Source organism: Mercenaria mercenaria, chromosome 1, assembly GCF_021730395.1.
Source record: "Mercenaria mercenaria strain notata chromosome 1, MADL_Memer_1, whole genome shotgun sequence".
Lineage (NCBI taxonomy): Eukaryota > Metazoa > Mollusca > Bivalvia > Venerida > Veneridae > Mercenaria > Mercenaria mercenaria.
The window spans coordinates 35,351,622-35,367,542 of NC_069361.1; the positions used below are offsets into that span (position 1 = coordinate 35,351,622).

The following is a 15,921-nucleotide window of genomic DNA, read 5'->3' on the forward strand; positions in this document are numbered from 1 at the left end:
AAGTTGAGCCAGCTAAGAAGTCCGGGATTATTGGTTTGCTAGCTTCTGGGACAACTTGTATATGAAAAGAATTGGAACCACTGTCTTACCCTTGCATTCATGATCCTCTTGCAACAGTACTTGGTTTTGCAGTATCTCTGTGATTCCAGCAGGTATAAAAGTTTTCACTTGATTCCATATCTCATGTTTAACTCGACTTCGAAGAAAAAGTGGAGCTTTTGCAACTTGCCCCAGCATTGCCGTTGGTTAAAGTTTTTGATAAAGTCAAATATCTCTGTTACTATCAAAGCTAATGACTTGAAACTTAAAGTAGTTATTGACTATCAAAGAATACACCAGGAGAAAAAAAAACCCATTACTCTGCTTGAATTTTAACAGAGTTATGCCCCTTTTTTAACCTAAATAGAATTTTTTAATTATGCCCTCAATAGAGGAGTAAGTGTTTTTAAGACAGTCTTCTCTATTTCTTAGTCTGTGAAATCGTGTGGTCCATATCTTTGTCTCTTGGCATGAATTTCAAATTGACTGTTGGCTGTATGTTACAACTCAACAGCAAACCATTCCAACAGGTAAGGTTCACATTTAAACATTAAAGGATATCAGTAATTTTCTTGTTTTCGGTGTCATTAATTTTGTAAAAGGAGATTTGCAAAAACCATGAATTTACATCCACAGAAGAAAGGTTTGCGTTTCATGAACGTTACCATATGCCAAGGCATTTGATATTAGAAAGGATAGTGATTACTGATGGTGGTTCCCAGTACCATAATCTTTGTAGATGATATATGTCAAATAACTTGCCATTGTGTACCACAGAATAATGACATGTGTCACGTGCGGCAGTTGAACCCAATCCGTTAAATCAAAGGTTAAAGGTCACTTTATGAACGTTATATAAGGTCCTTATTTTTTATAGCCCCCTTGAATGGAGGGGTGTGTCAATGTTGTTGGTTCTATTACAATCCATGATTTTAAAATCAAACCTGCTTTGCATGAAAGTGTGGAATAGTAGGCACAAAGTGGTCCTGCAGAGATCAGTAGTCTAGTAGGTCAAAGGCCAAACATTAACTTCGGCCATAACTTCGATTGCATAGTGCCATCGGGGGCATGTGTCATCCTATGGAGACAGCTCTTGTTGGTTAAAGTTTTTACTGGCAAAGCTCTAATTCAGCACTGAGAAAAGTAAAGTGTGATGTTTTACAGACAGCTCTTACATATTTTATTGCAGTGTAAATGAGATGTGATGCCAATATCTTTAGTCCTCTTTGGCACAATATAATCTGCACTGTGTTGGTGGGTTGTAAAACTCAAATCAGCAAATCATTCCAACAGGATAATTATACAATAGTTAAATCTGTCTTTTAAGGTCATATAATTGTAATTTTTCATTGTTTTGCAGGTTGTATTGAAATGTGATATTAAAAAAGACATTTGCTACACCAAACCCAATCCGAAATTTCACCATTGGCACATAGAAGATAAAAGGTTTGGATTGACATTTGAACGTTACAATGATGCCAAGGCATTTGATAAGGGTATAAGAAAAGCGGTAGCTGATTTAACTGATGGTGAGTATCAACACACAATAAACAAAATAAATGCATTTTTGTAGATTTATAATAAAAATGTAGAATAAACATGTCCCTTGTGCTACCTCAGAATAATTAATTTGCTCATGTTCATCAAGTATGTCCTGAAATTTATGCATGTTGAACCCCACATCATTTCGGACACTTAAATATTTACAGATAAATATTTTAAAGGCACTTTTAACGGAACGTTATTCACTAAAAGTGTCCCTCTGATATTTTTATGCCCCTCTCCGAAGGAGGGGTATATTGTTTTGCAGATGTTGGTTGGTCGGTCGGTATGTAGACCAATCCATTTCTGGATGATAACTCAAGAACCCTTGGGCTTAGGATCATGAAAGTGGATAGGATGGTTGGTCATAATCAGAAGATGGTCCATATTGATTTTGAGATCAGTAGGTCTAAGGTCAAGGTCACAGTGACCGAGAACAATTTAACGGTTTCTGGATGATAACTCGAGAACACTTGGGGCTAGGGTCATGAAAGTTGATAGGGAGGTTGGTTGTGACCAGCAAAATTTAATGACCCCTATTGATTTAGAGATCAGTAGGTCAAAAGTCAAGGTCACAGTGTCCAGAACAGTTAAAACAGTTTTTGGATGATAACTCAAGAACGCTTGGGCCTAGGATCATGAATGTTGATAGTTAGGTTGATCATGACCAGTAGATGACCCCTATGGATTATGAGGTCTGTAGACCAAAGGTCAAGGACACAGTGACCTGGAATAGTAAACCCGTTTCCAGACGATAAATTGAGAACGCTTGGGCCTAGGATCACAAAACTTTAAATGGAAGTTGGTCATAACCAGCAGATGACCCCTAATGATTTTGAGGTCAGTAGGTCAGAGGACAAGGTCACAGTGATCAGGAACAGTTAAAATGTGTCTGGTCGATAAGTTGGGAATGCTTGGGTCTAGGATCTTGAAACTTAATAGGGAGGTTTATCATGACCAGCAGATGATTCCTATTGATTTTGAGGTCAATAGGTCAAAGATCAAGGTCACTTTGACCAAGAACAGTAGAACTTTTGTGCACAGAGACAAAAAAATAATTTCTGATTCTTGTGCAATTACTGAATGCATCAAGGGGGACATTTCGTGTTCTATGAGCTTTTGTCCCATTTGTAGATATAAGCTGATATTTTTGAGGGAGCACTGTGTGGTTTAATGGACACATTCCTAGATGCACGGGGAATGTTTCGAATGACATACATCAAAGTTAATAGTTGTGGAGATTAAAAAAAATAATCTTACATCATAAAGTACTTCATCTATTTTGTAAGACCTTGACCTTGAGCATGATACAAATTATTTAACCTTTACCCTGCTAAATTTCTAAAATGGACTGGTCAATCATTCAATTTGGGCATAACCACTTATTATGGAGGGGTTGTTCACTGACAATTTTGACTGAATAGCGAACTGTGCAGACCATGATTAGCCTGCATGGAAATGAAGGCTGATCTTGGTCTGCACTGGTTGCAAAGGCAGAGTCACTTGCCGACAGCAAGCTAAATGTTAAGAAGTTTCATATCTGAGCTGTTAAATTATAAATACTATTTTCTGTTGATTAGCAACATAATTGTTCACATTGGTCTGCAACACATATTATTTGACTGGTTACTAATTCTCAAACTTACATACCGTTAATAATTATGTTACTCTGACGTTTCAAGCAAAACCGTTGTAGTCGAGTAAAATTTTTGGCAGGGTAATTAAAAGATTTTATTTGTTTTAAGAGATGTATGTGGTAATAATACTGCTTTAGAAGTTAGAATTGGGAAAAGAAGCCTAAAATTATGAGAAAATATTGTCAACAAATAACTATGATTTCTCTACAAAACTTATACATTATGGTTCTCCTATTGCAATGAAATGCATATTCAAAAATACATGCAAGTGGTAACCTATTTATCTGTGATACACAAAACATAACTATTTTAAAACTAGTTTCAGGATTTAATTACAGTGCAGAAGTAACAACAAACAAACACTTGCAAATCAGTTGTGTGTAAATTGCTAATGGTAGTATTGTAAGTTTGTGACAGTTCAGCTAGGGAGGTTCAAGGTTCAATCCCTGCCAGGGTCGTGACCTTGCTGCGTGGGTTCTCCTTGTGAACAAGCTTCAACATTACTTCACTTTTGTGCTAAAAGGAAAAGAGTTTCAACTAATTAAGCACAAATATTGTAACAAAAATGTTGTAGTAACACAAACAATGGTCATTCATATAGATTTATTAAAAAGTTACATAGTTAAATGTAAAGTGGTATACTAATAACCTTCAGTCTGCTGCTGGCAAGTGGTTCTGCCTTTGCGACCAGCACAGACCAAGATCAGCTTGCATTGTCTGTGCAGGCTGAACATGGTCTGCATTGTTCGTTGTTCAGTCATTAATTTTCAGTGAACATCCCTTCGAATAATAAATGGTATTGCCCAAATTGAATGATGGACCAGTCCATTTTAGAAATTTAGCAGGGTATGGGTTTAATGTTTATTTTGCAGATGGTAACAGCAATTTTATCCTAGCATTGTTACTGGGGTCAATGGCTATTGTGCTATTAAATCATAATGGAAAACTTGAAACATGGCCAAGTCTACAATGAAGGGCATGGTGTCATGTTCATTCATAAAAATGTAAATTAACATTTATACTACAATAAAACGGTCCATTGAATGAAGGTAAAGAGCTATAGTGTTAACGTTCTCACAAAGCCATAGGATAACAATTGTGTCACATGCTTCTGAAATGTTTTTTAGCTCACCTGAGCAATGCTCAGGTGAGTTTTTCTGATTGCTCGATGTCGGGCGTCCATAGTCTGTCTGTCTGTCATCTGTCTGTCAACATTTAGCATGTGTATGCGATAGAGGCTGTATTTTTCAACTGATCTTCATAAAATTTGGTCGGAATGATCTCCTTGATAAAATCTAGGCCGAGTTCAAAAATGGATCATCTGGGTTCAAAAACTAGGTCACTAGGTCAAATCAAAGAAAAAGCTTGTGTATGCAATAGAGGCTGTATTTTTCAATTAATCCTCATGAATTTTGGTCAGAATGATTATCTTGATGAAATCTAGGCCGAGTTCGAAAATGGGTCATCTGGGATCAAGAACTAGGTCACTAGGTCAAATCAAAGAAAAAGGTTGTGTATGCGATAGAGGCTGTATTTTTCAATTAATCTTCATGAATTTTGGTCAGAATGATTATCTTAATGAAATCTAGGCCAAGTTCGAAAACAGGTCATCTGGGGTCAAAAACTAGGTCACTAGGTCAAATCAAAGAAAAAGCTTGTGTATGCAATAGAGGCTGTATTTTTCAATTAATCTTCATGAATTTTGGTCAGAATGATTATATTGATGAAATCTAGGCCGAGTTTGAAAATGGGTCATCTCGGTTCGAAAACTAGGTCACTAGGTCAAATCAAAGAAAAAGCTTTTGTATGCGATAGATGCTGTATTTTTCAATTAATCTTCATGAATTTTGGTCGATGAAATCTAGGCCGAGTTCAAAAATGGGTCATCTAGGGTCAAAAACTAGGTGAAATCAAAGAAAAAGCTTGTGTATGCGATAGAGGCTGTATTTTTCAATTAATCTTCATGAATTTTGGTCAGAATGATTATCTTGATGAAATCTAGGCCGAGTTCGAAAATGGGTCATCTGGGGTCAAAAACTAGGTCAAATAAAAAGAAAAAGCTTGTGTATGCGATAGAGGCTGTATTTTTCAATTAATCTTCATGAATTTTTGTCAGAATGATTATCTTGATGAAATCTAGGCTGAGTTCGAAAACAGATATCTGGGGTCAAAAACTAGGTCACAAGGTCAAATCAAAGAAAAAGCTTGTGTGTGCGATAGAGGCTGTATTTTGCAATTAATCTTCATGAATTTTGGTCAGAATGATTATATTGATGAATCTAGGCCGAGTTCGAAAACAGGTCATCTGGGGTCAAAAACTAGGTCACTAGGTCAAATCAAAGAAAAAGCTTGTGTATGCGATAAAGGCTGTATTTTTCAATTAATCTTCATGAAATTTGGTCAGAATGATTATCTTGGTGAAATCTAGGCCGAGTTCGAAAATGGATCATCTGGGGTCAAAAACTAGGTCACAAGGTCAAATCAAAGAAAAAGCTTGTGTGTGCGATAGAGGCTGTATTTTTAGCTCGACTATTCGAAGAATAGTCTAGCTATTCTACTCACCCTGGCATCGGCGTCGGCATCGGTGTCGGCGTCGGGTCGCACCTTGGTTAAGTTTTTGCATGCAAGTACATACAGCTAGCATTTAAAGGCATATAGCTTTGAAACTTATTTATTCTTTTTCTAGGTCAATGACCAACCTCACTGGGTCAAGTTCCATAACTCTAACATGTATTTTGAGCAAATTATGCCCCCTTTTGGACTTAAAAAATTCTGGTTAAGTTTTACATGCAAGTTACTATCTCCAAAACTAATGCAGATATTGAATTGAAACTTCACATGTGTCTTCGGGGTTATAAAGCTAGTTGATAGCACCAAGTCCCATATCTCTGACCTTCATTTGGCGAAATTATGCCCCTTTTGTACTTAAAATTTGGTTAAAGTTTGCATGCAAGTACAACAGCTATTACTAAAAGCATATACTTGAAACTTACTTTTCTTTTCTAGATCAATTACCTACCACTGGTCATTCCATAACTCTTAACATGTATTTGGCCAATTTCCCCTTTGGACTTGAAATTCTGGTTAAAGTTTGCATGCAGTACATACAGCTATTACTAAGGCAATTGATTTGAACTTATTTTTTCTTTTTCTAGATCAATTACCTACCTCACTGGGTCAAGTCCCATAACTCTGACATGTATTTTGAGCAAATTTTGCCCCCTTTTGGACTAAGAAAATCCTGGTTAAAGTTTTGCGTGCAAGTACATACAGCTATTACTAAAAGGCATATTGATTTGAAACTTATTTTTTCTTTTTCTAGATCAATTACCTACCTCACTGGGTCAAGTCCCATAACTCTGACATGTATTTTGAGCAAATTATGCCCCCTTTTAGACTTAGAAAATCCTGGTTAAAGTTTTACATGCAAGTTACTATCTCCAAAACTAATGCAGATATTAAATTGAAACATACATGTGTCTTCGGGGTTATAAAACTAGTTGATAGAATCAAGTCCCATAACTCTGACATGTATTTTGGGCAAATTATGCCCCTTTTTGGACTTAGAAAATCCTGGTTAAAGTTTTGCATGCAAGTATATACAGCTATTACCAAAAGGCATATAGCTTTGAAACTTATTTATTCTTTTTCTAGGTCAGTTACCAACCACACTGGGTCAAGTTCCATAACTCTTAACATGTATTTTGAGCAAATTATGCCCCCTTTTGGACTTGGAAAATTCTGGTTAAAGTTTTACATGCAAGTTACTATCTCCAAAACTAATGCAGATATGGAATTGAAACTTAACATGTTTCTTCGGGGTTATTAAACTAGTTGATGGCATCAAGTCCCATAACTCTGACCTTCATTTTGGCCAAATTATGCCCCGTTTCGAACTTAAAACTCTTGATATTTAACATTTTGGGTAATAATTTCCTGCTTCTGTGACAGTACTTCGAATAGTCGAGCTTGGCTGTCTTACGGACAGCTCTTGTTCAATTAATCTTCATGAATTTTGGTCAGAATGATTGCCTTGACAAAATCTAGGTCATGTTTGAATATGGGTCATCTGGGGTCAAAAATTAGGTCACTAGGTCAAATCAAAGAAAAACATTGTGTATGCAATAGAGGCTATATTTTCCGATTGATCTTCCTGAAATTAAGTCAGAATGATTGCCTTGATGAAATGTTGGTCAAATTTGTATATGGGTCATCTTGGATCAAAAAGTAGGTCACTGGGTCAAATCAAAGAAAATACTTATTTGTACTCAAGGTTTTTGCTCCAATTTTAATGATAATTGGTCAGAATATTTTTTTTCCATGAAATCACTAGGTCAAATTATGGTGTGTTATGGTTTGTTTCTCAGGTGAGCGACCTAGGGCCATCTTGGCCCTCTTGTTTTTTTTTAGTTTTTTCCCAAAATATTCTTAATACAGAAATGACAAGATTTACCAAATAATTTATTTTCATCAAAACTACAGAATGAAATTTTAAAATCATTACAATATTTTAATTAGTAGTGTAGACAAATTAAGCGTATGTTAATATTATATACCGGTATATGAGAGATGATACAAAAATAGAATGTCAGTTATTAGGAAAGTTTATTCAAAGATGTTAATGTTAACAGATATGAATGACGACCCTTCATCTAATAGTCTTACAATATGCATGTTTGATGGATGCTCGTTTCCGGTATAAATAATGACATGTGTTGAGACAGTCACGCTTATGTAAAATTGATATTTCAAGTTGCTGTATATCTTTATAAAAATGAAAATTACGTTTTGTATTCATTTTGACTTCCCTTAAAACAAAGCATTGTCCTGTTGCTCTGGGCAGGGGTCACACTGCCTCAAAACATTTTAGAGCTGCTTTTAGACATTAAATAGAGTTACAGAACTTAGAGTTATACCTACAAAGAAAATAACTGCATTGCAGGAACCACATGAACAAAAAATTGAGCCACTTGATGAAATTGTAGTAAATTGTTGTGTGGCTACTGACAGACTGACTGAGCATTTTCTGTATTTCACATCTCCTCCAATATAAAGGTCATTAACATTATTGAGGACTATTCATTTACACCTGCTTGAAATTTGTAAGAGAATATTCAAGCAGTCTTAAATAGTATCTTCAGGAGAGCATTTCTTTAAGGATCGCAGGGTCGCTAGTTCGATCCAGGCGAGGCGTATGTTCTCCGTGACGATTTGATAAAAGACATTGTGTCTGAAATCATTCGTCCTCCACCTCTGATAATTCATGTGGGGAGGTTGGCAGTTACTTGTGGAGAACAGGTCGGTACTGGCACAGAATCCAGGAACTCTGGTTAGGTTAACTGCCTGCCATTACATGACTGAAATACTGTTGAAAAATATCGTTAAATCCAAAACAACGAGAAAAAACCCAATTAAATAGTACCTTCAGTTTTATGCTTGACTGTGAAGCATTTGAATCAAGGTTCCAAGATTATAGCAAGCTTAGTTTGGAGACCAGTTTCAGTTACTCTAGAATCTGATTGGTTGATTTTGACTTCAGTCTTGATACTGACCAATGACAAAGCAGCATTCAAAGACTGGTCACCAAACAATTTTATAACATTGGATCAAAGTTTCAATCTGTTTCCTTGGAAAAGTTGTTGCTGGTGCATCTTCTGGGTTCACAGGTGTTGCAATCAGAACAGTGTTTGAACTTCAGGCTGACTTCCATTTGTTATAAGCCTTCGCTCTACTGGTACTTTTGATATTATGCAGCTTCAAGCTTTCTTTAGAAGCAGAATCTGATAAGATTTTTGCTTTTTTAAGACCTGTTTGCATAAACAAGACAGACATTTTAACAAGACAACATCGTTTTGAAATAGGTATATGGCCACTAGCAGTGAAGGTAATAGACAGGATTTCTCATAAATAAAAGCAGTTTGCTATTGTTCATGTTTTTTTTCTAAAGTGAGAGATGCAGATCAGATACTAACCAGTCAAAAACATACCTTTTATGTGAATGAACTTTGCTTCATTCAGCACTATACATGTAGTTATATATCCTACAAGATTTTTGATTGAGTTTTGATCTATATGTGTCATTCATTTAATGTTATTGTTCTTGTCAAATAAGGTCATGGTTTGTTGTTCATAGGACTTCATTCATTCATTATTCAATGCACACAAAACATTGCACGTCATTTATTGTCCTCCTCCATTTCCGAAGATAAGGTCACGTTTCGTGCAAAATAACCCAGTTCCTATGTAGGGTGGTGGGGGAGTCCTCGAATTTTCTGTTTCCTTTTTTTGACAGACAAGGTCACTGCTTTTCATTTGGCATTCTCTTTTACATAATTGCCAAAGATATTATTAGCATGACTATGACGAGCAAATTGTTCTGGTAAAACCATTGTCTGTTTGATGGGAAAGTATTAATAATGCAGACAGCATCACATTGTATTTTAAAATATTATCATGTTTAGTCATTTTTTGCGTTTGGACAATGTCTGTACTTGTGTTAAATTGCCATCTTCACTGAATGAAATCCTTGGTGTACCATAACCAGTCCCCACAAACATTTGTGAAAGTAAAATTTAATGCTGATGTAACGAAATAGATTTTAAGTGACGATTTAATTACAATTAAAATTTGCACTTCTTTTGACCTGAATTCAGCACTTCATATTTATATGTTTAATTATGCCCCCCTTCGAAGAAGGAGGGGTATATTGTTTTGCAGATGTCGGTCAGTATGTAGACCAATCGTTTCTGGATGATTACTCAAGAGCGCTTGGGCCTAGGGTCATGACAGTTGATAGGGAGGTTGGTCATGACTAGCAGATGACCCATATTGATTTTGAGGTCAGTAGGTCAGAGGTCAAGGTCACAGTGACCCAGAACAGTTAAACCGTTTCCGGATGATAACTCAAGAATGCTTGGGCCTAGGATCATGAAAGTTGATAGGAAGGTTTATCATGACCAGCAGATGACCCCTACTGATTTTGAGGTCAAAGGTCAAGGTCACAGTGACCCAGAACAGTTAAACAGTTTCTTGACGATAATTTGAGAATGCTTGGGCGTAGGATCACAAATCTTGATAGGGAAGTTGGTCATGATCAGCAGATGACCCCTATTAATTTTGAGTTCAGTAGGTCAAAGGTCAATTTCACAGTGACCCGGAACAGTTAAACGATTTCCAGAGGATAACTCGAGAACACTTGGGCCTAGGATCATGAAAGTTGATAGGGAGGTTAATCATGACCAATAGATGACTCCTATTGATTTTGAGGTCAGTAGGTCAAAGGTCAAAGTCACATTGATCCAGAACAGTAGAACTTTTGTGTACAGTGACTAAAAATGTTAATTACCTTCTGGCTTACGTAAGTGTGTGCAAATCAGTGTAAGGCTAGGATATTCACTGCTAGGAATAAGGTTAAGGTTGGAGTGATCAAGGGATTTTGGGCTTGTCTATTTACTAGTATGAGAACAATGACTTGTACAAAATTAATGATCTGTATAAAAGAATTTCAAGACTACCAGTGAGTCTTGTTTTAGCAGTTAAGTCTATTATGTTGCAATTACAGGCCAGAGGTGACTTTGTCTTTGATGATACTTATGTATTTTTTTACTAAAAGAAATTAAACATCATAAAGTAGTTCATTTGTGCCTAGTACCAAGGTCAAGGTGGTCATTACATGCATTTATTTACTAGGTGTCCTGTCCTCTAGTTTAACTCCTCCTGGTAAAGAAACTGTATGCTTGATGAATGTAATATATACTGTAGAATACATAGAAATTTATTTTCTATAAGCATTTATTTTAGAGCTTCATTATACATAGTAAATGGAGAGCTATCCTACTTGTTCTGTATTTGCATCGTCAGCTGGTTTAATTTTGATGCACTTTCACTTTAGGCCAGAGTTTTTTTTTTTTTGTTACTCGGATTTTGGGCAGAAAAATGTTGACAGGAGGAGGGAAAAAAATAAAAAGGCAGTAAAATTACTAAAACAACAGACGATAAGTGATCACTTCAAATGTGTTGCCTGAAAGGATTTTAACACTACTTTAATACGCATTTAACATGTAATACAAAGAAAATTACCATTCTGTGTTTAACTTTTTTATTATCTTGAACATAAAATTGATGATTTCAAAAACTTTAACAAAATCACTCTTTGGGCATGGGTACTATTTGCCCTTGGTCATAACATCTCTGACGAGTATTAAATTGATGATTGAATAGCAATTTTCATGGTCTGATCGGCTGTTTTCATTTTTAGCATGTGCATACTTTTATTTTTAATTCATAAACTTTTCTGACCAAGATCTTTATTTAATACATTTTAATATTTATTTGTTGTGTTATAAGTCACACTGACACAATTTTATAGGTCATATGGTGACTTTCCAGACTTAAATGGTGCTGGAAGACCCCAGGTACTCCTCTGGGCATCATCTCAGGCAAGAATTGGCATCTCGGTAGAATGGCCTACCTTCCGTCAGCCAGCTGGATATCTTTTTCACATGATGACCTGAGTGGGGCTCGATCCCACAGTGGTCAGGGGCACGTGATTCAAAGTCGGGCCACTCTTTATTTTATATTCAATGGTCAGAAAATGACTGAAAGCATAAGTAGCTAGACAGGTCCCTGAAAAGGATTTGTATGCAATGGAATATATAGATAAATACCTCCAATCAGGCAACTTGTAATATATATATATATATGTCTTCATAAGCATATCACAGGGTTTTATCCCCTTCATAATAGGGTCCTTCCCTCAGAAAATATCTTTTAAATTATGCAGTTTTCCCCAAAAACTGACCTTACATAAGGTTTTTTATTCCCCTTTGCCCAAACACCGAGCTGTTTTTGCTCCAAATCACAGGCCTGGGCCCCTTTCCCTCCTGGTTAAAAAAAAACCCCCAAAATCTGAAACGGATGACTCCTTTGGCAGCACTTTGTTGCTCCTATACGTCATTCTCATGTAAATATATAACTGCCAAAGGCATGTCAAATTCACATTCAATGTTGCCGTTGTTATTTACGTCGGGTAAATCTATGTTTTTCTAACATTTTGAGACACTGTTACTGACCGTAACCTTTACAGAACTTGTTTTTCGTTGTTTTATTGTCTATGCTAGATCACAAACCAAATATTCCGCTTTTCCATCGCGCATAAATCGTTCAAAGACAATCTTAAATTTCACTCAAGTTTTTGTTTACGTACGGGAGACGCTTCCATTTGAGCGGAAATTGCGCCTATATGACACTGACGGATAATGTGCTGACGAATATCGACGTTGTCGTCGTCGTCAGAATGCAGCAAAACATCGATCGTCGCCTGAAAATTTTGAAATTTTTGCAATTTCAATTTTTATTTTTTTCGAAAATGACGGAAAATAGAATGCAGCAAAACATCGATCGTCGCCCGAAAATAATTTTGAAATTTCAATTTTTATTTTTTTCGAAAATGACGGAAAATAGGGTCGGCAGGTCTGAGTAACGAAAAATCAAAGAACTCTGGCCTTATCTCTTTTATTACAAAATTGAATTGAATCAAGCTTTAGATAGCTGTTTCACATGATCATCATCACTAACATCATAATTGTTGACATGAGGTACATACACAATATATATGAAGAAATATTCCAATGAAATTTACCCCTGTTTATTCCTTGCCGAAGGTGGAGGTATATTGTTATGTTGTTGTTTGTGTGTGTGTGTGTGTGTGTTCCTCCATTAGTCCATCCAAACAATCTGAGATAACCAAACTTCACATAATTATTTATTAGCATATGATTTATGGCCTTTGTTGAAATTAAGTATTATTCTCCTTGACCATGAAAAAGCAGAGTTTTTTCCCTTGATTTGGTAATATGGATTTTTGATTGTATCTAAGTAACCTATTGATGGATCTTCATGAAGATTTTGCGTAAATGTAGATCACTGTAGAGCGGTGAAGCATGCGCAACTTCCATCAGGATCACTTCAATAGCAAGAGTTATTACCCTTTAATTATTTAACAATCAATAAAGTCCCACCTAACAAAGTAATCCATTGATGGATCTTCATGAAATGTAACTCAATAAGTAATCTATTTCTTCTGCAAATGGGAATTATTCACTACAGTCCTCATATATACCCTATTTCACTCTTCCAAATCGAAATAGTCAAGCGCACTATCTTCACACAGCTTTTGTTTTTAACACAAGCAAAATTTTATTGTGCTGAACCAATCTTCTTCATAGAACTAACCTTGCTGCTTTTTCTCTGTTTGTTTGTGCTGCTTGGATATTGCTGTTAATCTTGGTAAGTTTGGTACACTGTTCTTGATACAAAGGAAACGCAGCCATCGGATGGTAACATTTTTGTTAACATATTTTAATATTTGTTTTAATATGTGTATTTGTGTTGCTTTGTGAATTGAGACTTTAAGACATGTTTTAGAACTGTTACGATTATTTATAAAATACTTTTTGGGACTTTCCTTATACACCCGCCACCCAGTTATATCGTTGTGTTTTGTTTTACATGTAGTTTCAATGTTTTAGCGTACAGTAGACTGATAGGTAAACTAATGGAGTAATATTCATGACAATTTTATTCCGGTTACAATTAAGTAACAGTGATTGCAGATTGAAATTTGCAGCATTATCTACATTACTACATAATGTAGTTTCAAACACTATCCAGTGACATTTGCAGATAATATTGTAGGGATAGCGCATGTTTTTTCGTGTTATAACATCTGCAGAATCCCCAGGGATTGGTTGGTGCCCGAGCCCGTTAGGGCGAGGGTACCAACGTATCCGGAGGGATTCTGCAGATGTTATAACACGAAATGAACATGGGCTAACGCTATTCTAGCATAAAACGCGTAAAAACTGATAAATAAATACATTGTCACTCAACGTCATTAAATTTCCACGAAATGCGCGGGAATGTCTGAGTTGTTTATTTACGTTGACGTCATTTCGTTTTGAATTATCCGTTTTGGGGCTGAATGGCATTTACACTTTGCCACGGAACACACACAATAAAAGTTGTTATAACAGCACGCGAGCGCGAGAATCTCCTTGTTAACACACATTCTCTCCTGTTAAAACACACCCGAAAAGTGACAATAACAGCAGTTTTATGCTAGAATGAGCTTGAAAGAAGTCAACATCCAAGTCAGGTTTCTAACTCATGGCTGTGAGAGCCAAGTGAGTGGAAGTCAGTTATAGTTACCACTGCAGTCACTGGAGGATTGCTTATTTCATGTTAAATTTTCAGTAAGATTTGTACCTGTTGTAGACTAGTTTCATTTAGCAGTGACTAGGTATTATCGTCTTAAATTTCGACTTAAGAGAACTTGAGAGTATTAATAAAATCGGGCGTGAACTTATATAAATAGGTAGTCTTAAATTATTTAATGGGTTTCACCGACTTTATGTGAGACAGTAAACTGTTGACTAGCTATATGACACAGTGGCAGCTGTGGTGCAATAATGAAGTGCATTGTGAAGTACGTCTAAAATTAATTAATTAATTAATTACGTGTAATAAACGGGATCGCCCTGCATGCACCATATTTTTTACTCTTATGTATGATTTACCACTTCCTATACAATTTGCAATCAACTTAAAAAAAACAAAAGAACAACTTTTATTAACAGTTGCAAAATGCAGTTAAAATTCATTGATGTAGGCAATAAAGATTAAACATGATTCTAATGTAGAGTTCTGCCACAGAGATTATAAAAATAAAATTGGGGACCAGCCTCAAAATGCAGTTTTACCATTGGTCAGAATTTATGTACTTATGGGAAACAACCAATCAGAAGCTTTGAGGTTTGAGACTGGTGTCCAGTCTTATTACTTAAACTTGGAACTGCTAAAAGCTATAAATATCTGGGGGAAAAACAGTTTAAAATGATGCCATTGCTAGTGAATTAAGTGGGAGTCATTTCAGTACAGTAAAACCAACCTCCCTTTTACTAAGAATAGGAAAACCATGTGAACTTAAGGTGGCGACACAGTCATTCAGTAAAATTGTAATTGCCATTTCTTCGCAGTTTTAAAGAAAATGTTGAAAGCTTTTACCTGCAATCAATTTGTCAGATTATTTGATTGTATTCAGTCCTTTCAAGTGATTCCATTGTATGTGAGGAAAAACAGTAATTTTAGTATTTCTGCAGTATCTTATCATATTTAACTGATGGCATTGTCAGCTGTACAGTAACACTGTGTCAAGAATTTTCTAGATTACTTGGGAGTTGATAAGTTGCATGGACAAGGCTTCTGCTTTTACTAAACTTAGCTTTCTTTTATGAAAAATGTATGGCTTTGTGATTTAGCGATATTTTTCAGTTCAGGAACTGAGAGATAAAAATATGACTCCACATGTTGAAGAATTCCTGGAAATATTTAATCATGAATTATGATGATTAGTTTAATGAATGAAACATATGTTGTAGCCACCTGGTACATGTAGTTACTGAATGTAGTTATATATGTTACAAATCAGCCTTATTTTGTTCATACATCCTGCTATCATTTACAGGAAGGCTTGGCTTAGTTAGGTCAGTTAAAAGATATTCTTAGATTATCAGGTCCATTCAATTTGCTTTCCTGGCTGTTTCAAGGTCAAGCATATTTATTTAACATGTCTTCTAGAGAAATTATGGAAAACTAATTGTCAAGGAATGACATTTTTAAAAATAGCTTGGTTTTACTGTCTATA

At 35.7% G+C, this 15,921-nt stretch overlaps 1 protein-coding gene across 4 annotated transcripts in view; it reads left to right on the forward strand.

Moving 5' to 3' along the window:
- LOC123542405 (sprouty-related, EVH1 domain-containing protein 2-like) overlaps window positions 1-15,921 on the forward strand; it is a 44,124-nt gene that overhangs the window by 16,486 nt on the left and 11,717 nt on the right. For 3 of the 4 annotated variants that reach the window (XM_045328247.2, XM_045328267.2, XM_053544112.1), the window contains exons 3-4: window positions 1,400-1,568; window positions 13,511-13,555. In XM_045328247.2, the coding sequence (XP_045184182.1) occupies window positions 1,400-1,568; window positions 13,511-13,555 (214 nt within the window). The remainder of the gene's footprint in view (window positions 1-1,399; window positions 1,569-13,510; window positions 13,556-15,921) is intronic. The other variant, XM_045328258.2, reaches the window with a different exon arrangement.